The sequence below is a fragment of the Erpetoichthys calabaricus genome, chromosome 3 (assembly GCF_900747795.2).
Source record: "Erpetoichthys calabaricus chromosome 3, fErpCal1.3, whole genome shotgun sequence".
NCBI classification, from domain to species: domain Eukaryota; kingdom Metazoa; phylum Chordata; class Cladistia; order Polypteriformes; family Polypteridae; genus Erpetoichthys; species Erpetoichthys calabaricus.
The window spans coordinates 311,789,690-311,817,583 of record NC_041396.2 but is presented as its reverse complement, the minus strand read 5'-3'; the positions used below and the strand labels follow the sequence as shown (position 1 = coordinate 311,817,583).

General features: G+C 40.6%; 1 protein-coding gene across 3 annotated transcripts in view; it reads left to right on the top strand.

The window, feature by feature from the left end:
- The window catches only part of LOC127527248 (trace amine-associated receptor 13c-like), an 84,872-nt gene that overhangs the window by 42,348 nt on the left and 14,630 nt on the right, over positions 1 to 27,894 (top strand). Inside the window, exon 2 of one of the 3 annotated variants that reach the window (XM_051925352.1) lies at positions 10,542 to 11,318. The exons of the other annotated variants lie outside the window; for them this stretch is intronic. Within the exon in view, the coding sequence (XP_051781312.1) occupies positions 10,542 to 11,299 (758 nt within the window). The 3' untranslated portion in view covers positions 11,300 to 11,318. Of the gene's footprint in view, positions 1 to 10,541; positions 11,319 to 27,894 lie in introns of those variants that run through there. 3 annotated transcript variants of the gene reach the window in all.

Sequence of the window (27,894 nt, the reverse complement as noted above, 5' to 3'; positions counted from 1 at the left end):
GAATGCTAAGAACTGCTGATTTCCATTCTGTGCTATATAACTTAACATTTGAATCTGATGATTGCATATAGCGCTGTCTTGTTTAGTGAGCGCAAGAACATGCAGGTGGCCAGTTGCTGCGTGCTACAACGCACATTTTAAAAAAAGAAAGAGACAAATATATGTGACATTTTGAAGAAATCGTTTTATGACGCGAATAGTACCAATCAGAAAACATCGTCGAAGTAATGCAATATTATTTGAAAACGAACAGTGTCAGGTTGGGTGTGAAGTTATACTGGAGCTGTTTGAGTCAGATCAGAAGCTGAATAAGCTGAACAAGCTCCTGTTCTGACTCTAAGTAAAAAAGAGCGTCTTTATGTGAAAACAGCAGTGTCAGGTGGGGGGCGGTAGGGATGGATCCTGAACGCGACTGAGACAATGAAAAGTGAATTTTAAAAAAATAAAGCTAACCTTTACAAATATCATAAATTACACCAGCTGTTACAGACTGAAATCAAATGTATCTTTTTATTCTAAAATAGTGAAAATAAGAACACTTCTCAAATGGGAGTTGTGCAGGATCGAACTCATGACCTTCTGATTCCCAGTCAGCGACTGATACTGTTGCGCCACGGAAGCAGTGATAGTTAAATCATATCAATGTCTCACACTAAGGCGGGTTTTTTTGGTGGTGGCTTTTTTTTGTACCTTTTGTGAAAGTGTTTCTTTGATATTTGGACTTCAGGCTTCATACATTATATAGTTTATGCCTACATTTTGTCAATTGCTACTAGAATATATAACACGTTTCTGTTTTAACAATGTGTTTACACAGATTACTGTAGAAATGCAACACATATGAAATGCGTGTGTTTCAAATAACAATCTTATTATTTCGACTCTAAAACTCCACTTCACTCCCAGGTAATCAATCAAGGCAAGAGCTGGGAAAAGCCTGTTTACGTTCTAAGTCGTTGGGGGGATGGAATAGCCGGCTGCTGGCAGCTTGTCTTTATCAGTACATTTAGATGACAAAAGACGCTGGCGGAGAGGTGAGAAAGGTTTTAAGAAGCGATTTAAGGTGGGCCGGATATACGAGTTTTTTCGTAGGCTTTGGTGATTCTAGTGTTAAACAATCCTCGACTAGCCTAAACATATGCCTCCCCAACAGGTCCCATCTGTTCCAAAAGGAGTTCCAATGCCCCATAAACCTATACCCGTCTACCCTGCACCAAGATTTGAGCCACGCGTTAAGTCTTCTAAACTCCTCAATCTTACATGGACTGGCGCGTGGCACAGGCAGAACTTGTGAGAGGACTACCTTGTCAGTTCTGCTCCTTAGCTTGGCACCTAACTCCTTGAATTTGGATTGCAGAACTGACAGACTACCCTTATGTATGTCTTTTGTTCCAACATGGACAATGACAACTGGATCCACCCCCGTTCTCGCCAAGAGCCTATCCACCCTTCCAGGGAGGTCCCCAACCTGTGCTCCCAGAAGGCAACACACCGTGCGAGACTCTCTCTCTCTGGAGCACACCTGCGCTTCAACAAACTATCACTACCTCTCTCTTTTTTGGGAACTGGTTTTGAGGTAGCCTGTTGGGGCTCCTCATCTCTGCCTACCACCTCAGAATTATTAGAGACACCATCCAGCTCTGCAAAGACATGATAACAGTTTGACACTTCTAATTCTGGGGTTGATGCCCCTGGACAGTGTGAACCCTTTACCTTATGTCTTGTGACCGTGACCCACCTATTTCTACCTGTCTGGTCTGGAATCTACTCCCGCGCCACCATGAGGGTGCATACTATCTCTCTAAAGGACACCTGGGCCAAGTCCACCAATTCTCTATTACAACACAGGTCAGTCAACTGCTCCTCCAGTTCAGCGACCCTGAGCTTGAGGTGCTGGATCAGCTGGCATCTCTTGCAGATGTGGCCCTCATAGCCAACTGGCTCTTCCAAACCATCATATAAAAAGTCAAAGATTCCAAGGTAGCTGCAGGGTGGCACACAAATCTACGTGTCTCATGTTGTGTCTCACGCCAGCAGAAACCTATGAAGCTCTGCAGCTTACTGTATACTGGGCTCACTGACAGCCGAAATTCTGTCCCGTAGATTGTGCACGGAGCTCAACTGCGCTGATGAAGAGGCCTGTATGTTCTGTTCACTTCCAGGGAGAGATGACGACATGAAAATGAGTGAAGTTCATCACATTTGCAGTGTTTTAAAAAGATTCTAATATGTTCTTTCAAGTTCAAGAATAAAGGGAATATAAAAGGACTTTCTGTGCAACCTGATGCAAAAATCAACAAGTGGTAGCAGAACTGGGGCTGCAAAGAATGAATCAAAAGCAAAATGTTGAAGAAATGACCCCTATCCCCATTTGTCCTAGAAGTATGCAGCAGAAAATGTGCCCTACCGATCATCTTGAGAGCTTTTTATTTACTTCTAATCGCAGGTGTCATTTTGCTTAACTTCTCACTATAAAGACTCTGATGTTGTTCTTATAAGTCCTTAATGAAAATTAAATTTATTGCAATATTCCCAAGAAATATGAAGACATATCTTGCAATATACAGTAAAATGTTTCCTCCTGAAGAACTCTTTCAATTTAAATGTATTTATTTATTTATCAATCATATGATTAATTGATTGGCTCTATTATCTGTCCTGTTAGTTTGTATCCTTTATTTTTTTAAGTTTCTGCAGCTGTATGCATCTGAATATCCCCTTAGAATTAATAAAATATGTCTAATCTAATCTAATCACATGTAGGATGTGATGCTAAAACATGTCATGCATTCTCTAAGTGGTTATATTTTGTTTTACTCTTGTATGCTATGTATTTTATCATGGAGTGTTTTTGGGGTGACCAGTTCCAACAACATGAGCTATTTTAATTTCCATGCCCAAATTCTTTGTTACATAGACCCTCACAAATGTCCCCCACCTCTGCTCTAGTTCTTGTATTCTTGTACTCACCTGGCCTGGAAGGAGACGCAGCCCGCTGACACAATACGCTTGACTGGGGACTACGGATTCTGACTTCACCCAGGATTGACTGCTACTGTGCTACACTTCATCTACTAGAAGATGTCTCCTCTGTTCTCTGCAACCCCAGATGGCAAGAGAGACCAAATAGTAATGCAAGTAACGGGAGCAGACAATGAACTTTTATTCAGTCATTATAAATTTTAACATTCTTAAATGTTCTTAATGTGCCCAAAAAATCGAAAGTAAATAAAAAGTTAATTTTGTGTGCAAATCAGATTTTCAAGCTGGCTATTTGTGGAGCTGACACAGATGATGCAGGCCGACACATCTGAATATGTGAGGCTTTTCAGTCTCTTCATGGCTGTGTGGCTGTGTTTGTTCTGCTTCTCTTCTTTCCTGGTCCTTCTCTTCAGTTCAGCAGATGATAGAATGAATATTTTCACATTAATGTGATGACTTTTTAAAAATTGTGAGGACCAAGTTGAACACCGCTAGCCCCCCTCTGTCTAATGTCATTTTCAGAGACCATATCAAGTACACGTCAATGAGGTGAGCATGAACAAAGATAACCAATGGTTCTCAGTAGAAAGTCCAAAAAATTGCGATTTGCACTTGACCCTTTTGAAAAATAGAATTGTGACGACCTTCTAAATTTTTACTTTCTAAATCCTAATGGTCTGCAGTAGGTGGCTGTCTGATCTTCTGACTGCAGAAATAATCCCCTCAGTGTGAAATGGCCCTGTGTCTGTAGCAGGATGTCCTCCTTCTATGTGTACACGGGCTGCTCTATGGAAAGTGTGCTTACAGTTAAATTATACAGCAATAAACACTAAAATAAATTGTGTATGCAACTCTGAACAATTGAAATAATATGATATAAAACCTAATAAGATCACTGTACACTCTGTCATATTTGATCTTTTTATGTTTTGTTCTCTCCTGGATTGTTGCAACAACACTACAAAGACAAATTCCTAGTCCACATTAGTGCACCCGGCAATAAAGAGAATTCTGGGAACTTTATCAGTGGAACGGATTGTGTATCCTGCAACTCGTCAGCCTCTGGTTAGGGGAAAAGAAAGAGACGTCAAGGGAATAAATAAAATAAAGCTCAGTGCAAACTGGAGAAACCTAAGATGAGAACTGACTGTGTGTGTTTATATAATGGCATTTCATCTGAACAGACATCACAATCAGGAAATACGATGAGCTGAATCAAATTTAGGATCTGAGTGGACAGTCACAGCATTGTCTGGGATTAGTGACACGACTTGACACAAAGAACATTCACGTGTTTGAAATCAACAAGCTGAGGGTTATCTAAACACATAGATATAAAGCATCAGGTCTTTGTTAATGATCACTTAAAAACACTTGTGTTCAAATCCTCACTAAAGTATTCATTACAAAGATATATATATGAATACACATGAATGAGCGCACACCTCTGAATTATGTTGTTATATTTTTAAAAGTCTTACCAGGATAACTGAACACTTGCTGTGTATGCAGTTGCAGGATCCATTGTGCTCTACAACAAACCCAGCAGCCATTTGACAAATGAAAGAGAAAGAAAGCCTGAACAATTTGTGTTTTGCCTATCAAAAGGAATAAATTTGTACTTATACAATATTTATCTGCACATAAATAATAAGAATGAAAGGCTGAGCGAAACAGCAGGACTGAAAAGTGAGGAAGTTCAACAACAGCTGCAGAAAACCAAGAGCAGAACTTGACATCAGAGAGAAAAGGAAAGGTGATGTGCATCCCACTGATTTGTATTCATAATCATCACCAATACCATCGCTCAGTCAAGCTCATCAATTGCATCAGAATAGTCCTCAGGATTTGTATATCCTGTGACAGCCCGTATTACAGGAAGGTTGCAATCCCTGCATTGTTTTCCATGGTGCATTAGAGCTTTTGCTTCAAGCAACACTCAGTGTACACACAAAGCACAGCCGTCTGTATGCCCTTGAAAGTGCTGAGCAAACATCTCACAAAACCTTCTCCTGTATTTCACAAATAATTCTTCTGAGTTAATTGGTGTATCAAAGACACAAATGAAGGCAAACAGTTTAACTCTAGAATCGCTGAAGCCTATGAAAAAAGTTCTAATGGCAGGCCACCTTAAATTCCCTCTCACCTCCTCACCAGCGCCTTTTCTTTTGCAAATGTGTCGATCAGCACAATCAGCCTGCTATCCCATCACACAACCTGTTGCATCTCAAGTCTGTTTTTCTGGGTGTGAGGCGTTTGTTATTGTAGAGGGTAAATAATACATCGTCATTTGGAATACATTCATTTCATGTGTGTTCTGTGTCTACAACAATCTATGTAAACACATCGTTAAAACAGAAAACTTTGTCATGTTTTAGTAATAATTGGCAAAATGTAGACATGAAGTGTACAATGCGTGAAGTCCAAATATCAAATAAAGACTTTCACAAAAGGTACAACAAGTATAACAAGTATAGCAAACAAGGGAAAAAGAACTTGCGTTAAGGTGCGACATTGACACCCCTTTGATACGACTGCTTTGGTGGTGTAGCAGTAAGAACTGGTGACTTGTAGTCCAAATATCAAATAAACTCTTTCACAAAAGGTACAAGTATAACAAAACAAGTGCACTTCTATTCAAAAATGTTACTGAAGACAAAGAAATTGGGTTAGGGTACAACGCTGTGTCATAATCAAGAGGCTGTGGGTTCGATTCTGGGTCCTTGCAGTATTTACATTTTTGAGTAGTGAGCTGCTATTATTATTACTATTATAGAGTAAAAACATAAATTGGATTTGAGACTATACAAGCCGGTGTAAATTTATGGCACTTGTAAAGGTTAGCATTTTTTTAAATTTGAATTTTATGTATTTTTATTGTTAGTGTAAGTGTTAAGCAGCTGCAGCTCATCCCAAAGAGTACAGACTCTTCCAAGGACCTGTTCTGTAAGTAATTATTGTTGACAAGGCCCCTCGATATTACAGCCTTCATGATCTATAGACCACCCCTTCGATTGTCCTAAGGTCCTCAAGCCCCTTTAATATGTAGTAAAAGTCATCTCAAGTCGGTATCTTTTTTATCTGTCTTTTCACTATCCATCTCTATGTCGTATCTTCACACTGGTAATGCTAATTGTCAATAAAAATAATCCCTCACTCCAAGTATGTCCTTATTCAGCTTAAACCAAGCTGTCAGGGTGGTATCTCTACCCCTACCCCTATCCGATGTGCATACTTCATTTTCCTCTCTAAGTACAACTGCATAATTATAATTAGTAATAATTAGTTCACTAATTGCCTAATTTCATTACGTTCAAGAGTATTCTAATGACAATGCTGACACAATCATGTCCCTGATATACGTATTTGAAGATGTACTTCACATGACTCAGCCACTCATTTGTCACTCTCCTTCCATTTATCTTAACTCTTTGACACTGTCTATTTTTTTAAAACCTGTAAGGAAATAGTAGTGAATATAATTTTGCATCCAAGTTTGGATCAAGTAAATTAATCTTCTGGCAGTCCCTATTTACATGCCATGAATCTGCTCTAGAACAGATCAGGAGGTCCCACTCCAGAGGTGGTTCTCCTTCTGGGTGCTTAAACACGATGGCTACCTCATTTGTCCTTAGAGGATTGTGTCTCTGTGGATTCCTATCCAGTGCATTTGCCACTGTAACAGTGTTTGGTCGAGCACCTGCTGCTCTGTGCATTCCTCTTCAATTTCAAACATCATTCTACACGCTGAAGTGAAAGGATTAATTTCACTCATTCGTCACCTTAACTGATCCATCAGTGCAGGACGGCACCTTGAATTGTCCTGTTGGTGACCTTGTCTGGGTTGAGGATATACAGTTGAGCCTATGGACTCTACTCATCATTTTTTGGTTGTAACACGCCTGCCTTATGGTAACAGTCATCATTTATGTGGAAGCAATAGGGTCCTCTATGAGGAGGAGGGATAATATTCACAGAAAGAACAATGAGAGTACCTGATGTTATTAAACGAAATTCTCAGAATCTGCACTTTGACCTGTCTGGAACCGGAAGCGGGGTAAGACAAGTCTCTCTTCTGCTCCTCCTCAATAAATCTTTATCTACAATATCTGCACTGACCGCCCAGGCTACACTATAGTGGTCTTCTACAATCCCTACTGCATAATTTAATTCAATCTCGTGAGTTGTAGTAAGATTTGGGGCTCCCCTGTCCCTATACCTTCACACCCCCTGACGCTGAACATCACTTTGTAGTTTGGCTCTGGTTGTTTTTGGTGTCTCCTGGGCCCGCACTGCTGCACTGGCCGTGGTATTCTTATGATTTCACTCTCAATGTTCCTCTGGGGTTTCTACTGCCTGAGTACTGAGTGTTCACAGACGTCCTTAATAATTTACACATTCACATCCTCATGAAATTCATCATCCCTGGTCTGGTACATCACATCTTGATTTCTTTTGCCCCAGACTTCCTTAGCTTTGGGATTTTCATGCTATCTCATCATACGTTTATGCATTTGATCCCTTTCCCTAATGGAAGCTTATTGCTTTTGGCATACAGCTGCCTGTTTTTGTCAATCTGGTATTTACTCTCTGTTTGACATATTTGCAGTACACCATCTATTGGAATGTGTTTTTGTAATTCAGGTAACAATAAAGTGCACAGCATTTTTCATTTCAACAGATGGTACATCACAAAACATTAACACTACTTTTACTAATCCCATACCAAATGTCTTATAACAGAGATACAGAAACATGACAGACACAGATATACTCACAAACAGAAACAGACACTTCATATGTCTCTGTTATATGCCATTAGGTACAACCATCTGTTGGAATGACAAACATGAAGCACCGTATGTTGGAATGACAGAGACATGGCTACCAGATGGACACACAGATATGCAGACACACAGACTATTGTCATTTTATTAAGGTGGATAAGCTGATTTCTGTCCGTCTGGCAGTTACTCTCTGTTGGATGTATTCAGTGTTAATGTTGCAGTGCTGTGTGTCTGCCCCATTGCTATGTCTCTGTGATACACCATTTAGTGCAGGATTTGTACAAGAAGTGTTAATGTTTGTTATACGCCATCTATTGGAATGACAAATACAATGCATTTTAACACTAAAAATGTTTGTGAAGCACCATATGTTGGAATGACAGAGACAAAGCAAGTGGAAGAACAGAACATAAAAAAAGTTTAATTAAAGTTAATTTAATGGGCTGACCTGCTTTTTTGTGGACAGGAAAAATGTCCAATAATCTGCTGCTTATCTGTGGACTGACAGTTGGGAAATCTGCAGTATACATCAGGGCGCAATATAACCTGACATTCTCTTAACTGTTAATGGCTTCTGAATGAGTCCATTATAACACCCAAGACTTTCTCATAATCAGTACTTTCAAGTTTCAGACTTGCCATTGTCTATTCAGACCTAACATTTTTACTTCTTGTGAAGACGTGCGAGTGTCCGACGATGGGTGGGCTCCCTGTGTAGAGCTACTTTATGACCTAAAGCCTGCTGACCTTTTGTCCTCTAAAATGTATTGCACTATGTGGACTAATGACATACTGTAAATATGTGATAAGTGACACTACAAGGTGCTTCAATGACTCAAGTAGAGACGAGGGGGCCTCACATGAAGTTTGTATTAGCAGACCACCAGTGTGTCACGTATGAATTCTTGTGTGGTGAGGACCACTTCACTGTCTGTGTCGATGAGGAGGTGAATGACAACGACATGACGCACACAAATTCCTGTAAAGTCGTATGTCTGCCATCACTGAGCAGCTTCTGCTAATTGTTCAATCAAAACTGAACTCGTATGATGGAGATGGCAGTCCTCTCGTATTTTTATTGTATGGTTCAGAGTTTCTGTAAAAAACATCACTTGCTGTTACTCTAATACAGTATTAATTTAATACAAGTGTAATATAAATATAAAATAGTGAATCTAAGGATTAAAATATACACAGAAGATTGTATTGGAGAGATCTTGACATCATCCATCCATCCATTATCCAACCCGCTGAATCTGAACACAGGGTCACGGGGGTCTGCTGGAGCCAATCCCAGCTAACACAGGAAGGCAGGATCCAATCCCAGGCAGGGTGCCAACCCACCGCGGGACACACACACACACACCCACACACCAAGCACACACTAGGGCCAATTTAGAATCACCAATCCACCTAACCTGCATGTCTTTGGACTGTGGGAGGAAACCGGAGCGCCCGGAGGAAACCCACAGAGACACGGGGAGAACATGCAAACGCCACGCAGGGAGGACCCGGGAAGCGAACCCTGGTCTCCTAACTGCGAGGCAGCAGTGCTACCCACTGCGCCACCGTGCCGCCCCTTGACATCATTTCTATCTTTATTAAGAACTTTCATTGTCCTTATAGTGATGACAGCTAACAGACTTATGCAGTGCGGTGCTCCTCTGTGCTTCAAAACCGACAGACGCAGTCGTTTAGTTTTGTTTGATATAAAGTTACAAATCAGTCAAACAGCAAAAGTCTTCTAAAATAAAAAAGCACATCAGTTAGCGCTGCTGTATTGGAATTCTGAGAGTTTACCTGCCAGTGCCACAGAGAAATGCATGTTGTGTGTTTGAGGATTTAAGAAAAGAAAGACGTCCAGTAAATCAGACAAAGACAATCAGCACAACGTCAGACTGACAGAGAGCAACGGGGGGAATACTGTTTGGAATTTAATGTGAGGGTCTGGAAAAGACAAAAACACACAGCTGTTACTGTACACTGTATGTGTGTGTGTGTGTGTGTGTGTGTGTGTGTGTGTGTGTGTGAGGGCCTCTCATGAGCACAGGGTGGTCCAGCACACTCCATGGAGGAGTCAGAGGGGCTCTGAGCAGCACAGGACAGCATGGAGTGTCAGACCACCACTGGGCACAACCTCAGCTCATCTGAACCTGCTGATTTAATGTGCTGCTCGCTGTGATGAGGAAAGAAAGTCAAAGTGACTGAGAACAAAAAAACAAAAACAGCAGACAGAGGAGAAGAAGGAAACTGCAGAGAGCCAGCAGCTGGACCACTGTGGAGCTGTGAGGAGAGACCACCGCAGCCCTGAGCGGCTCCTGACAAACAAATATAATGAAGACATCTGAGATTTGATGAACTCATTAGTGAGTAAGAACTGAAATGAACAAACAAACATCCTGAGAGAATTTGTGAAGCACACACAGCAGAGAGTTGCCTCATGTGAATTACGTCAGCAGAGAGAATATGGCAGTCGCAGGGCCTCAGTGTATAAACATCTCAGTGTGCAGGCAGGACGGCTCAGTCAGGGGACAGACATGGAGTTTAAACAACTGAGATTTGGCCGTTGTTTTCCTAACAGTAATACATCTTGTCGTAAACTGATTTATGAAACTGAAGTTTATGGACTTTATTACACTTTCTCGTGTCTTTTGCTTTTCTCGACAGTCTGTGGAAATCTTCTTGTCATCATTTCTATTTCTCATTTTGTTCAGCTGCACACGCCGACTAATCTTCTGATCCTTTCACTTGCAGCGGCCGATTTCTTTGCAGGTTTCTTTGTGTTGCCCTTTACTTTGGCTGGCCTGATTGATGGTTGCTGGTACTTTGGAGTTATTTGTTGTTATTTGTATCAGGCACTTGCCAATATTCTTAATACTGTAGTTGTATATAATGTGGTTTTAATATCCATTGATCGCTACATTGCTGTCTGCCATCCTTTCCTTTACAGCTCAAAAATAACTTTGACTGTCGCAAATATCAGCATTGCTGTAGTGTGGCTGTTTGCTCTTTTAATTACAGTCATAGGTTTATGTTTGAGTGATATTGTAACAGAGCGATGTGAAGGAGCTTGTGTAGTATTCACTTATTATGAAATGTCCATTTTTATTTTACTTGTAACTTTTTTTATTCCTTATTCACTAATGATTGGTTTTTATATAAGAATATTTGTAGTTGCAAGAAGCCATTCAAGAGCCATCAACTGTATGATAGAAAAGAGGCAAACTGTGGAGGTGAGTGACAGAAAAATATCAAAACCGTCTGAAAGAAAAGCCGCAAAAACATTAGGAGTAGTCGTGGGGGCTTTTATTATCTGCTGGCTGCCTCTTTACTTTTGCAATCTTTTTATTGATATTAATAACCTAATTGCACATATCATCAGGAATGCCCTTGTGTTGGTAAGTGAAGTGAACTTTGGTGTTAATCCAATTCTTTACGCTTTTCTTTATTCCTGGTTCAGAAAAGCACTGAAAATAATCCTGACGTGTAAAATATTTAGTCCAGCTTCTTCTGTGATCAATTTACTGTAAATGGTAAAGAAAATAAAAATGTAATTTTCTGAACTTAGATGTTTTAAATTATTTGTACATTATGCCTTTGCTTATTTTTCATATTAGCAGTGATATATTTGCACATATTTCTTAACAATACAATCATTTCACATTCACTGTATTGTTGTGAAGGCTGTTTTTGTTAAAATTGTACTTTATTCATGTGGAGTGTACACTGTTTATGATTATTGCTTATTTCACCACAGTTATTTTCATAAACCTGCTCCTTATCTGAATGTGTAATAAACAGCATTTAAAATTTTGGAGACTCCTGGCAATTCATCTAAACACTTCAGAATTTCTTGGTGACTTTTTTATTTTTTTAACATTGTATAATGATTATTGCTATTTCCATTATTTTGGGCGAGAATTATTTATTTCAATATGAATTAAGTGTGCTGAATTTTACCCATTATCTGGAAATATAAAAATCTTTTAACATCTGCAGTTATAATTTCCACAAACTTTCAGATTTTTTTGTATTGATGTGACATACAAGGAGAGCACAAAATAAAAAACATCAAACATGACACATTGTAATGTGATTTTATTATGTTTAATATCATGTACTTGCTATCGAGGCCACGAGTGAACCGTTGGCAATAACTCCACCCAGGGAGGTTATACCTGATTTGCTCTTACAACTTGTTAATTTCAGCAAACATCAACATATTTTAAAAGAGAACAGTGGAATGACGATTTACTTAAGTTAACTGCCCCATGCCACCAGAACCCTACTTTGTACTTTGTACTATTCTGTCATTTGTCAGAACATGAGGGCGAGTTAGCAAACACCCACCTCTGGGTGGCCATCTTGGAACTGACAAAACACTCAAAAGGAGAAAACTTTGATTTTACTGTCAGGAAATTAATGAGGAGATCCGTCGCTTTTGTGTTTCGTGTCTGGCATGTCAGCTGCAACAGATTTCTAGAAAAGACCATGCTGCTCTTTTTCCATTCCTCTCATAGATATATGAACTTCTGAACGTATCAGGGTGGACATAGTAGCTCCTCTCGAACCTTCAGCCCGAGGACATTGGATTATGCTACATGGTATACAGATGCTATCCCCTTAAAACAAGCCAAATACAGAAACATTACATGGGAACTGGTAGGGGTCATTGTGCATATCCCATAGGGGGACCAAGGGATGCAGAGATGTTCAGGGAGGTTGCCAAATTGCTCCAAATCAAGCACCTTAAGACTTCAGTGTACCATTCTCAGCCTGATGGTCAAGTCAAATGGCTTAATAAGATGCACAAGCAAATGTTTCTCATGGTGGGTTTGTATCTCATTTTTCTGAGGGTTGTGCCCTTGACTGACCTGACAAAGAAGAAGGCTCCTAACAAGGGTCAGTTACTACCCCTCTTGCTATCTGCATACCAAGAAGTCCCACAAGCTTCTAGTTTTTTCACCTTATGAATTTTTATATGGGTAACAATCCCAGGGATTGCTGGATATATTAAAAGATCAATAAAAAATTGAGGTGCCATATTCCAAACATATCTCTCTATTATAAAAAGAAATCCTGTCCCCTGTCCTGATAGTCTACGATACGTGATCTTCTCGGAAGGTAATTTAAAGACCCGCGAGACAAAAGAGACCCGCCACGGTGCGTCTCACTGGAACATAGAAGCGAGAGTCTCGCAAGACACACCCTACTTACAAGCAATATCAAAATAAAAAAAACAAACCAGTAATGTAAAGGCAGTCATGCAGCACACACAGTTCAGGGCTCTCAGTGCATATAAAGTGTATAAGGTCAATACGGTGGAAATGAATAGGGTAGAAATGAAATGAATAGGGTAGAAATGAAACATCGACAATTAAATGAAGAAGAAAGGAAAGCGCGAAGAAAAGAGAGCGAAAAGCAATGGAGCGAAAAAAATGCTAAATATAAAAACAATAATCTAGGTGCAAATTTAGAAAATAAGGAACGTAATGATCATCCTGGAACAAGTGGAATGGAAAAAAAGCACGTCCCATCGGGCGCGGAGAAAAGAGACTCAAATGTGTTGGACAGAAAAAAGAGCAAAAAAGAATAATCGAGGTGCAAATTCAGAAAATAAGGAAAGTAATTATCAGCCCGGAACAAGTGGAATTGAAAAAAGCATGTCCAATCCAGCTCAGAATTAAAAGACAATGAATAAAAGAAAGTACAACTTCATAAAGACGTTTACAAACGTTGACACTAAACACATGCAGAGCAGGTTAGAGACTATGAAACCAGTGAAAGTAGAAAGGCTCGAAAAAAAAAAACAAAAAAAAAACCCGGCACTATACACATGTGGAGAAAGCTGCGACAGCAGCTACCCCAACCGAACGTGAGCAGCGTTATACATCCTGCAAGAAAGAATTCAACCACGCCCGTGGCCAGAAATAAAAGACAGGTATGCTTTTACAACGTCATGCGAGACCAGGCAGTGAGCCATCATTTAAAACAAGTCAACAGACCTCTAAGCTAGCAGTTGTTGGATTGCTTTTGACAGGCAAGCATCGTGTGCTCAGAGCTCTTAAAACAACGACATGCGACAGGCAGAAGAGGCAGCTAGCAAGCAGCAAAATGACAGCAAATGATCCAAAGGCACATCCTTAGTGTATGTTCAGCTGCAACACCCTTCACAACACGAGCAGTATTATACGTCTGGTAAGAAAGAGATGTAACCTTGCGCGAGGCAGGAAATAAAGAAACAAGTATTGTTTTTACAAAAGGTTTTAAAGTAAAAGTGAAAATAATGCATATGTAAAAATTCACAAGAAAATAACAATCTCTTTAAATTGTAGATTGCCTGCCTAAGGTAAAGTCATCCCTGATGAATGGGGACGTGGGAATGAGGGGTCCTTTCATCGGATTAGCGCTATTTCAGATGTGGAATGGCAAAATGGGGGAGGCAGCTTGATGAATGAGGTCTCCAGGACTTAAAACAAATTCAAATCATATTATGTGATATCACCTAATGTGAAATTCTACTCCGTACTTCTAGAATTTTTATTTTTATACTGTATTGAGGATTTATTCTGTTCTATGTATTGTACTGTACGGCTCAGAATTAAAAGACAATAAGTAAAATGACAAAGTAGAACTTCATAAAGACGTTTACAAACGTTAGCGCTAAACACATACAGAGCAGGTTAGAGACTATGAAACCAGTGAAATTAGAAAGGCTCAAAAAAAACAAACAAAAAAAAACCCGCCGCTATACACGTGGAGAAAGTTAAAGGATATGAAAGTAGGAAAATTAGAAAATATAAAAAAAGAAAGTAAAGATCGCAGTAGCGCAAACAAACAAACTGCCTCATTTAACAATGCACCAGTCTAACTTTGGTTTTGCACAATAATTACTACACTATTGCACCTTAACACTTAATTCTACTTTATTCACATAATTTTACTTATTTATTATGTTCTACTATACTGTTATCTTTCGATCTATGACTTTTTGTTAATTTAACTGATATTCTTCTAACTTTGCACAGTTTTTGATAAGCGGATCAGGATGCATTTCACTGCGTGTTGTCCTGTATAACTATGCATGTGGCAAATAAAGAATCTTGAGAATTTCAAAAACGGAGTTTACCGCACATGCATTTATTGGTTACTTTGTTCATGTATATATATTTATCTGTCTGCTTATTTAAAAAGCTACATTTACCCCAGGAGTCAAAAAACGTTCTGTCTAGCCCTTGTACAAAACCCTAGACAAAAGCTGGGGTATCACCTCGGTGAACCCATGTACTTTTGGAACTGTGAGAGGAAAATAGCACAACTTTACAGACAGGAGTCTAATGCAGAACTCTATTTACTTTTTTACTTTGTTAAAAAAAAAAATATTAACTGCTGATGATGTAGATCGTTTTGTCTGTGTTGAAATTCCAAACAGAGAAACCTATCCTGGCCTCATTAAAAAGATTCAGCATATTGGGACTCGCAAGATTACAAATATTGTTTTTACAAAAGTTCTGAAATAAAAGTGAAACTAATGAAATAGCAACAATTCAAAGAAAAAACAATCTTAAAAGTGTGTATCCGGAAAACCAAACACGGGGGTTGGCGAGCGAAGCGAGCAGGGGGCGAAGCCCCCTAGTCTTCAAATATATCACACAGTTATGCAATATGTTTGGTAAAATCAGACCAATACTAAGAGCTTATATTGAACATGCGCAATCAGCCTAAATCTATACCCATTGTAAGATGCTCCTAGAGTTTGCTCCCAGAGACTGGGTTAAGCTTCTTCCACTTCCTATTCCAAATTATTGGTTCATTGGGAAGGGTGCTATGAAATTAAGGAAAGGAAGGGGCTGGTTGACTATTTGATTAAACAACCCAAACAGTGATGAGAGTTCAAAGCAGATATCCTGTCCAACTGAGAAGTGATAAATAAAAGACCTGGGGCCTCATGTATAAATGGTGCGTACGCACAGAAATGTTGCGTACGAACCTTTCCACGCTCAAATCGCGATGTATAAAACCTAAACTTGGCGTAAAGCCACGCACATTTCCACGGTAACTCATACCTTGGTGGACGCAATTTCTCTGCTCGGTTTTGCAGACTGGCGGCACCCAGCGTCAAAGCAGTGCTACTGTTCCTGTGTGGTCACCCTTTCTTTCTTAGATCCACATTCCTGACGCGGCTTTATAAATACACTGAAACTAACTGCATATTGTTTATTAGTGTAATGCATCTGATTGTAATTAACCTGCAGCAATATAATGGTCCAGGGAATAGCCATAGTATTCCAAATACCATAACTGCTTTAGCGTTGTAACTCTCACTGCATCTTCTTCCTCTTTCAGCTGCTCCCATTAGGTGTTGCCACAGCAGATCATCTTTTTCCATATTACTCTCACTGCACCACTCGGAGTATTTATATCACTGTATCTGAGTGGGGAATCACAGCAGCAGCTGATCGGAAAGAGAATTATCGGTACACAGCATGAAGCAGACGCTGCCTGAGCCAAGGCAAAACGCTTCAGAGACTTCCCTGTACGGACTTCGCGGTTTAGAAAAAGTTTCATCCCAAGAACTATAAACGCACTCAATCAGTCCATCAAGTGCTCCTTGTAGAACTGTTTACTTATAAGTACAATTACCTCACTGTAAACTTGCACTACAGTTATAATATTGCACAACCTGCGCCACTTTATGAAGCGTATATTTACATATGATAATATCATTTTTAAGATGAAATGCAGCAAAATATGTTGATTATATTATACAGATAAAAATTTAACTTCATTTAAATAATCTTTATTGTTAATAATTAAACCTGTGAGGACACGGTGCCGCAGCGCTAGCTAGTTCAGGGATTGTTCCTGCATTGCGTTGTATTCTTGCTGGTGATGATGCGACACTGGAAGGATAGACGGTTAGAATAATTAAACATGTACTACAAAGATATTTCAATGTTCCTTGAAGAATCGGCGTTTTAAGCTTACAGATTGCTTCACGTCTATATAGCTGATTGTGTGGCGATTGGGTTTTTGGAGAAAGAAAAGTAAGGACAGGAATTGGAGGTTAGTACGTTTGAAAGAGACAGTACTTCTGTAATAAATTATTTCATCGAAGGTCGCATATGGCGCCGCAAGCCTCTTGCGTGAGACATGAACAAGCACTGCGCCACCGTGTTTCCATGTTTAATAACATGCTTTCATTCCTATCATCATGAAAAAGATATCACGTATACATCTCAGTATTTTAATTATTCAGAGAGCTGTAATATCACAAATGTAATGGATTATGTGTCCTGTCAGAGAAAGAGAAAGCCCGTTTAAGAAGCAGGTAGTGCTTCACACACATAGAGCACATAGAAGATCAAATACAGAACAAAGCATTTAATGTGCCTCTTTAGTTACAATGGGATTTGAGAAACTAGTAAAGTAAAAGATTTTAAGATGAAGTTTATGATGTTCTACTTTAATGGCAAAATAAACTACGTGATTAAAGTGGAAATTTCGAGATTAAAGTTGACATTTCGTGCTTTTGTCCTACTGTGTGCCTATTTTCTTGTCTGTATCCTAATAAGCTTTCATATGACACTCAGACGGTGGGCTATGAGTCGCCTTTTTACGGCGACTTTGATATGTGATTTCTTTTTTATTTCGGGCACTGTGTGACTTTGTGAACTTGAGCCTTCGAGTTTCTCCAACACTCTGTCACTCGATCAACTTCCTTTTGTTGATTATACCACTGTTTAGACCAAAAAATAGTACGTTTTTCCTTTGCCTCCACTTGGTATTCGCTGAAATTCTTATATTTCCCCCCGTGCTTTTCCCATTGTCTTTTCACAGAAGGCTATTTATATTGATTTGCATATTCAAAGAGGCGTAATTCTGGGAGGAGTTGGGGCGGGACAGAAGGCGCGTGCACGTGCGTTACTTTTCACGCTGATCGGGATTTATGTAGTGGAAGAACGTGAAAGTTTGCGTGCGCACAGATTCCAGCATCTGGATTTTTCTTTGCGTACGCACAATCCCACTTTTGTGCTTACGCCATGTTATAGTGTGAGTTCTACGCACGGCGATATACATGAGGCCCCTGGTCCGACCTCTCTGATTGAACAACATCATAACTGACCCAGGAGTAGTTGTCCAAGAATGCCCGTAAGCACTCCCGGAAGCAGAATGAGCAGAAGTGGAACTTAAGGTCAAACAAATGCTGGATATAGGAGTGATTGGGGAAAGTTTTAGTCCCTGGTCCAGTCCTATTGTATTGGACCCAAACACTGATGGCAGTTAGCACTTTTGCAATGACTTATGTCAGCAAGTTTCTTGTTTTGATGCATATTTGATGTTTTGACTGCACAAACTCCTCAAGCAACTCAAAAAAAAGCATAATATTTGACCACTCTTGACATGACAAAAGGGTATTGGCAAATTCCCTTCAAGAGTGCTTTGGCCCACAACTCTTATAGTGCTGCCTACCAGAATGACATGGTCATCTGTTCCAGCACTTGTTAAGAACAAATGCAGCAGGTTCGAGGTGTGCTCCTTACACTATATCACAGTGGCATTAAGATTATTTTGAATCAATTGAGGCCAAATAATTGCACTATGAGGTGGGAGGTAGTAAAATTCAACCACTGTGCACCATAGTTAATGCTGTACTCAACTGGCCCTGTCCACAAACCAGGCAGCAAGTATAAGCATTCCTGGCATTTGAGGGGTACTGCTGCAGGTGTGTACCTCATATTTTCAAGAGGGCTATGCCCTTGACTGACCTGACAAACAAGAGGGCTCTTAACATAGTGTGTTGGGGGCTAAAAAATGGAAACAACCCCTTACATCTGCACCTGTATTGTTGGATTTTTCTCTGTCTTTTATTGCCCAGGCTGACATTTTGGACACAAGTCTATGTGCAGTGTTCAGCAAGATTGTTGTTTGTGTAGAACGCCACATCTTGTTGCTGAGCCAGAAACTATTGGACCTTGAAACCAGGTATGCGGCTATGGAAAGGGAAGTATTGGTGATTAAGTGAGCTATTCTTCTACCTGCATGGCCATGAATTCACTCTAGTTATCAACTATGCAACTTTATAGTGGATGGTGCTGCACAAATAGTCAAACCAACATGTCACTTGATGTTTCTTACACCTTCAGTCTTTTAAATTCAAAGTCCTAGGTTGCCACAGTTCCCTCCATGTCAATGCTGATGCGCTATCTCGGAGATATGGCCTCACAGTTCAGGCTAACTGACCCAATTGGTCTGGGCTGGGGTGGGGGAGACAACTTCAAGGCTCATATAAATGTAATTACACTCCCAATCAGGGGTTGGTGCTGTTGCCTAATGCTTTTTCTTGTCCTCTTTATGCAGAAGCAGTGATTGACCATTGCATCCTGAATAATGTCGCGTCAACTTCCCAGTAATCTGAACCCACTTCTTCCAGCCCTGGCCGATGATATGTAAACACAGGCACTTGTCATTTGAGGGGACATCCTCTAAAAGTGTGTATTTTTACAAGGAATTCACTTTAATTCTTTTAAAATCTGCTAAAGAGACAACTTGTACTGTGTTAATGAAATACAGAAAAAATGTCTTCATGTGTATTGTGTGCTCAGTTTGTACAAAATATTTCACTGCAGCAACCCTATTAGATGGAATAGCACGAGGATTATAAAGATGATTCAAAATCAGTCAAATGTGCTTTAAAAATAAGTAAAACTTTTTAACAATTATGAAAAATATTTTAAACGGTAGTTGTAGCTGCGTTTTTCCAAAGATACCAAAGTTCAGCAGCTCTAACTCAAAAAATGGGATTCAACAAAAGCCTGATGCGCAGAAATGATTCCACAGACAAAATATCTTCGTTTTTAAAAGTTTAGTTAAGTTTTAAAGTAAAACATTTCACACAAAAAAAAAAAAATTAAAATAGCAAAAAAAGGAAAAAAATAATGTTAAGAAAAGTTCAGTTCTAAGCTTAATCTTGTTACATCTCAAATCGTTACTATTTACTTATCATTTCTGAACTATTTCAAAACGGTCAGAAAACTGTATGCTGTATGGGTCTTTCAAGTCCCTCTTTACTAGGACCTGTTCTAAACACAACTGAACCTATTATCACACTGTTTCTCCGTTATAATAAGAAGGTTCTATCTCTTACTAACTTATAGGGGAAAAAGACTATACCATTGTCTATGACTATGGAAGAAATGTATATTCTATTCAAATTAAGCAAACATTAATATGAGTTTAACTCAAAACTTTCACTTTCCAAAATTGGCTCTTACAGTAGTGACAGGAAGAGTGTTCTCATCCAAATGTAATTCCTTTTTAAAGGTTTAAGTTCTGCTGTTTCTATAGAATTGTGCACAATGCTGTTCTTTGAAGTATTACATTTATTTGTTCATTTCAGTTCCTAATTCTCTAATGAGTTCATCAAATCACAGATGTCTTCATTATATTTGTTTGTCAGGAGCCACTCAGGGCCTTCAATGGTTTCTCCTCACATCTTAAGACACTTGGATTTGAACCCTGGTCCAGCTGCTGGCTCTCTGCAGTTTACTTGTTCTTCCTGTAACTGGTGTTTTTGGTTTTTTTTTTTGTTCTCAGTCACTTTGACTTTCTCTCATCATAACAGTGAGTAGCACATTAAATCAGTGGTTTCAAATGAGCTGAGGTTGTGCCCAGTGGTGGTCTGACACTCCATCCTGTCCTGCACCCAGTGGTGCTCAGAGCCCCTCTGACACCTGTGAGCTGAACCTTCATGGATTGTGCTGGATCCAGGCATATATCAGTTATGGAGAGAGTGGCATATGGGTTGTGGCTTTACATTGCAGGAAGGAAGATTCTAACTAGAGACTAAAATGTTAAAGAAAGCTATTTTCAGTACTATAGGAGTAGATTTATAGGACATAAAAGTATCTTTCCTTTATAAGGTAAATCGTTAAGTGAAGCTGTGCTCGGGGTGGAGAGAGCAATCACTCAGCATGTACGAGTAGGGACTAGGAGGAGAAAAGAGAGAATTCTTTCTTCATAGTTTTTAAACCCTAACCTAACCTAACTATGACCCTGACCCAAACCCTAAACTTAACCAGGACACACCAAGAGCAATAAGAATTCAGGCCCCAAAACTTGAATACAACCCCACAAAAAACAAGTCCTAACATTAAACTAGATAAACTCACCATAAGGTTATCCCAAACCCTAGAACAACAGATACAACTCTTAACCTCGTAACCTAAACCATAACACACCCCAAATAACAGACCTCCAGAACCCTAAAACCCTCCCAAACCCTATTCTTAAAATATACTACTATAAAACTCTAAAATTATTTGGGATCCCATAGACCAATCAGACCTACAATAGGAACCCAGCAAAGTGAGGACAGGACAGGAGTTAGGCAGAGAAAACCAGGGTACAACATGTTTTTTTTTTAATATTTGACAAAAGGTTTAAATTTGACGGGACCTCGACATAAAAATCTTAAAAAAAAAAAACTAGAGGTGATGGTCTGTCCATCTCTGGCACCCATGAGAACCTAAGCAAACAGCTTAAATTGCATCGATGTAGATGGCGCTCAGGGGATTTCCCCTTCCCCAACCCTAAACCTAATATCCTTTCTTTTCCATCCCTAAACCTAACAATTCTTCCCTCACCAGTCCTAAAAATTGTAATCATCTTTCCAGCCCTGCTCTCAGGAAAGTGAGTTGTTTAACAAAAAAACCTACCCCTAACCCTAATTTCACCCCTAGAAATCAATGTTTATAATTTATCCAAAATGTTTAAAGTTACAGAACTGGATACTTCTCTGTTACGCTAATAAGCATATGACACTCAGATGGTGGGTTACAACTCACCTTTTCACGGCGACTTTGATATCTGACAACTTCTTTTTTATTTTGGGCACTGTGCGACTTTGTGAATTTGAGCTTTCAAGTTTCTCTGACATTCCATGTCACTTGATCAACTTCCTTTTGATATTTATATCACTGTTTAAACCAACAAATAGTACGTTTTTCTTTGCCTCTACTTGGTATTCGCTGAAATTCTTCTATTTACCCCCATGCTTTTGCCATTGCCTTTTCACAGAACGCTGAGCATAAAGGCTATTTATATTGATTTGCATATTCAAAGAGGTGTAATTCTGGGAGGAGTTTGAGTGCGGCAGCAGGCGCGTACACGTCCATTACTTTTCACGCTGACCGGGATTTATGGAACGGAAGAACGTGGAAGTTGGTGAACACACAGATTTATGCAGCTGGATTTTTTTATGCGTACGCACATTTCCGCTTTTCTCCTTATGCTATGTTTTAGTGTGAATTCTACAAACAGCGTTATGCATGAGGCCCCTGGTGTTTCTGTCTTGCTATATGGTTGCGAGACAAGGACACTATCCAGTGACCTGACCGGACTCCTTTGGTACTGTGTCTCTCTGGAAAATCCTTGGGTACCATTGGTTTGACTTTGTTTTGCTCATGGAGTCCTGAATGAGGCACATTACCTGCATTGTGAGGGAGGGTCAGTTATGGCACTACGGCCATGTGGTGTGTTTCCCCGATGGTGATCCGGCTCATAAGATCCTCATTGTTGGGGTCCCGAGTGGCTGGACCAGGCCAAGGGGTCGCCTACGTAACACCTGGCTGCGGCAGTTAGAGGGTCATTTCTGGAGGGTGGGACTGGACCGCGTGTCTGCATGGGGGGTTGCACACCAGGATATCGAGTTGTTTCATCATGTAGTGGGTGCGGCAACGCACTGTACCAGTGCATGCTCCCCAACTTGACTTGACTTGACTTGTCAGTGCTGAAGGCCCACCTGACTGCTTGTTTTTATTGTATAGCACTTGTGTAATAAACTTGCATCTTTCACCCGTCATGTTTGGTCTGTGTCTCTTCTCTCCTCTGATCCTGCTCAGCTCGTGATCTAATAGATGTCCAGACTGTAGGTTGGGGGCCACTCTCCAACTACAAGGGCTATCACAACCACCGCACCAGACAACCAGTGAGACAACCTGATTCTGTCTTGTGGATTGTGTACAGAGCTCAATTGTGCAAATGGTGAGGTCAGTGTATTCTTTTGATTTCCAAGATGAGATGACAACACTCAAATGAGTGAAGTTTAACACATTTGCAGTGTTAATAAAAGACTCTAATATTGCTCTTTCAAGTTCAAGAATAAAGGAAATTTGAAAGGACTTTCTGTACAACTCTACATACAAACTTTGACAAATGGTAGCAGAAATGGGGCTGCAAAGAATGAATCAAAATCAAAATGTTAGGACCTCATCAGTGTTGTCATCAGTGTTGCTGTGCGTTCGAAGCAGAATAGTAAGCACTCGGGGTCGTCCAAGGAGTCAATCACACCAGTACATCCCTGAAACAGGCAAGGGCAGGAGCGGCCGCCATAGACTCATCTTGCCCCGGTGGTAACAGGGTATGATGTGCTTCTTGGGGATCCATTTGTGCAAGGACCCCATTCCTAGTACCATGTGATGTGTGATTCACTCTCTTACACCCTAAAGATGAGTCTGAGCCTCAGGGCTTCAGGAAAACCAGCTTTATTCCAATACAAAGAAGAACAGCACGGTTTTTTATTCAACTGGGAGCTACCACTTCCCACACACAGATACAGAAAACGAGCAGGCATGGGGCCAAGTTAGAATGTTCCTTGCATCACCCATCGGGTGACAGATGTGTTACGCAGGGAGGTTGTGACCTAGCAATTGCCTCAGCGACGGACATGCAGCTCTCGCCAGAAGTGTCAATGGTGTTCTGGTGTGCAGCCCTTTTGGGAAGGGTCTCAAAAGAGCTGAGAAGTGTCAAATACCCCTTAACTTTGCCCACACTGGTGTAGACAAAGCGACCACCCAAGCCAGGCTCAGCCAGGCGCAAAAGAATGTCAGTGCTGACATCAGCAGCCTTGGGACAGTGACAAACATCAAAAGCAAACAGCTGTAAGCTAATAAACCACCGAGTGAGCCGGGCATTGACATCCTTCTGTCTGTAGAGCCACTGAAGTGGGGCGTAGTCTGTCACATGGGTAAACCACACAAGTACTACTGGAGGGCCTCGACTGCCCATTTAATCAGCAGACATTCCTTCTCAATAATTGAGTGAATACGTTCCCTGGGAAGCAGTTTCCTTCTGAGAAACTTGATGGGATGTTCCTCCCGATTGAAACATTGAGAAAGCCCCGACACCAATCTGAAAGCACTTGCCTCAGTCTGCAGAACAAATTCCATCAAAATGTCTGGATTTCACTCAGGTCTTGGCCACCTGCAGAGCGACTCTTTCTGTGATGAATAGAGAGAAGCTCGCCGCTGACACTATCAATGAAGGAATCAGGTTTGAATTTGAACCTAAGTTGTCCAGTGAGATGGAAGACGAATCCTCAAGTGAAGACAGCTGGCTGACTTTACCACCCAGTCACTTGTATCGTCAACCTTCCCAAACTTGATAACTGCTTCGGACCCCAATGAAGCAGTACCAGGAGGAGAGCACAATCCTCATCAGGTGCCAGGGAAGCAGAGACTGCCACTCAGACAGAGTTTGCCTGCCTGCAGCAAGCCAATAGCAGTTTAGCCTTTGCATTCAAACAAGCCCATGTCATTGATGACTCTTACTACATGGAGAGGGAGGAGCAAAACTTTAAAACATCACACCTTTTAGTTAAGAATACCCCGGTGGTAGTGAGATATGATGTGCCTCTTGGGAACCCATTGGTGTAAGGACCCCACTACTGGTACCATGTGATGCGTGAGTCACTGCCTTCCACCTGAAAGATGAGTCTGAGTCTCAGGGCTTCAGGAAAAACCAGCTCAAAAAAGTTCAGAAGCCTCACTATTTATTTATTTATTTATCTATCATATGATTGATTAGCTGTTCTGTGAGTTTGTATCATCATTTCTTTTTTATATTTTTGCATCTGTATGTATTTAAATTTCCCCTTGGGATTAATATATGGGATTCATATGTAGAGAATGATTTTAAGATTATGTCTGAAATTTGATTGAACATACATTTTCCTTAATACATAGTTTGGCGGATGGCTGGGGCTCATGCCCAGTCGGGATGCCTGGAGGATGGAAGGACCGGGATAGGAGCAGTACCTCCTCTGGAATACGAGAAGGCAATCCGCCCTTGTGGGAGCTGGGGCTGTGGGAACAGAGCTTGGAAGCTCAAACCTGTGGGGGCCTGTGGCCACCACCGGGGGGTGCATGGACATTGGCTAAGACCTGGACTGCAGCATTTCCACCACACCAGGAAGTGCTGCAGGAAGGTCATCAGGGAGCACCTGGAGCACATCTGGGTGATTATAAAAGAGGTCAATTCGCTCCATTTGGGAAGGCGAAGACAGGAGGCAGAAGACGGAGCTTGCGAGTGAAGGAGTGAAGGCACCAGAGAAGAAGAAAAGAAAAGACTGTGAGCAATAGTGCTGGTGGGTTGTGCACTGTGTGTGAGGTGCAAAAGACTGTGTAGTGAAGAATCAAAATAAAAGAGTGTGTTTGGACTTCTGTGTGTCCTGCTGTCTGTCTGTAGTCAGGCTGGTCTTTCACAAGAGTAACAAACATATCTGTAAATATACTGTGTGTAAGACATGCAATATACTGTGTGTTCAGTTTGTGTTTCTTAAAGATCATGTGTGGCTTTTATGTTTCCTCTAAAAAATGAAACACAGGCTTCCCAAAGAATCCAATTTATTGGTGTCAGCACATTTAGGATGTGACATACTCCATGCTGAAACATCTCATGCATTGTCTAACTGGTTATATTGTGTTTTGCCCTTGTATGTTGTGTGTTTTATCATAGAAGGGTTTGGGGTGACCCTTTCCAACAGCATGAGATATTCTTATTCCCACACCCTGATTCTTTGTTACGTAGACCCTCACACATGTCCCCCACCTCTAGTTTCCTTATTCTTGCACTCACCTGGCCTGGAAGGAGACACAGCCGGCAGACACTCACTTGACCGTGGACTATGGATTCTGACTTCACTCTGGACTGACTGCTACTGTGCTACACTTCAAGTAACAGAAGACGTCTCCTCTGTTCTCTGTAACCCCAGATGGCAAGACTGAGCAAATAGTAATGCAAGCAAGTGGAGCAGACAATAAACCTTTATTCAGTCATTATAGAGTTTAACATTCTTAAATGTGCCCAAAAAAGTGAAAACAAATACAAAGGTAATTGGATGTGCAAATCAGAGATACAAACTGGCTATCTGTGGAGCTGTCACAGATGATGCAACTCAGACACACCTAAAAGCACACTCACAGTTAAATAATACAGCAATAATAACATTAAAAATAAAATTGTGTATAATACTCTGATGAATTTAAATAATATGATATAAAACATAATAAGATCATCTTTACACTCTGTCATATTTGATCTTTTTATGTTTTGTTCTCTCCTTGATTTTTGCAACAACACTACAAAGACACATTCCTAGTTTACATTAGTGCACCCGGCCAATAAAGAGAATTCTGGGAAGGGAGACACTTCAACAACTTGTCAGCCTGTGGTTAGAGGAAAGGGAGAGCCGTCAAGGGAATAAATAAAATAAAGCTCAGTGCAAACTGGAGAAACCTGAGACGAGAACTGACACCAGAGAGCAAAGTCAAGGAATTAAACAGCAAAATGACTTCAGCTGTGTGTGTTTATATAATGGCATTTCACTTGAACAGACATCAGCTGCTGTGTCGGTTGGCCTTGTAGTTTGTAATTTGTCTGTACGCCCTGCCACATATGACGTGTGTCTCTGGTGCTGCTGAAGTGTTTGTTAATTCTCTGCACGTATGGCCACTTAGCTCTCCTTATAGCGTGAGACAGGTTGGCTCTGGTCACCCTGATCTCACCTTGGCTCATGTCTCCAGATCTGAAGGCTGCATTTCTGATCTTGAGCAGCTTTTGCACTTCTCTCATCATCCAGGGCTTTTGGTTGGCTCTTGTGGTAACATCCTTGGTAACAGTAACATCCTCTATGCATTTGGAGATGTAGCCAGTCACAGAGTCTGTGTACTCCTCCAGATTGATGGAATCAACATCCATAGCAGCCTCCCTGAAAATGTCCCAGTCTGTCAATTTGAAGCAGTCTTGGAAAGCTGAAACAGCAACAACCTTCCACACTCTGATGTTCTTGCAGGCTGCGAGAAAAGCAACACCTCCCTCCACTGACCAGGTACTTTGTCTCTCCATAACTGACGTGAAGAGGATTCTATCCAGAGTCAATACATGCAAGGATGCAAGCTGACGACATACCTGGTCGTGTGCTCAAAGAATTTAATCATTCGAGATGAATGAGCGCCCCCGCGCTGAGTGAAAGGCCCATATATATTTAGTCTAGAAAACATGATCAGCAAGTCTTTGATAGGCTGTAACAAAATGACAAAAGAACGGGCGCATTATATTTCCCCACACAAGCGGAGCAGGACCTTTTATTCGAAGGACATGAAGAACTTCAATATTTAATATGCACAACGGGTAACACTGCAAAAGCAGCCCAAACCAGAAAAGACGGCTGGCAAAAAGTGGCCGACAAATTAAACGGTAAGTAGTGTGCATTGTACTTACTGAATGCAGCGTTTCATTCCCTATGTGTCAGATTAATTATTATTTAATATGTCATAATTCAGATCAAACATGAGCACAAGGAGAACATGGGAACAGGTGTGATGAATATATTTCAACCTGGTAAATATTGGTATATAACTATTTAAAGAATTGTTGACATAAATAATCATATATAATATAAAAAAACATTAATTTTAAAGCTAATAAGAAGGCAGACATGCAAAACACAGGTGGAGGTCCATGCGGTCCAGACCTAACCCCTGCAGAGTTGGCTCTCCAGCAAAATGCCCATCGCCCTGTTTCTGAGGGCATTCCAGATGGCAGCTCCTCCCTAGAACCAGTGGCAGGATGCAGTGGTCACTTCATTTCAGGTAAAGGATGGTCATTGCATATATTTGTCCTCAATGTGTACCATAGGTAGGTATGTTCCATATAGCCCTCTTTTTTTTGTTGGGTCAGTTGCAGGGAATGTCATATCCCTAGAACTTGTGTCTGACCAACGAGATATTGACGAAGGTCAAATATTTGATGAAGACACTGTGCCTGATTATCCATCAGGAGGAGA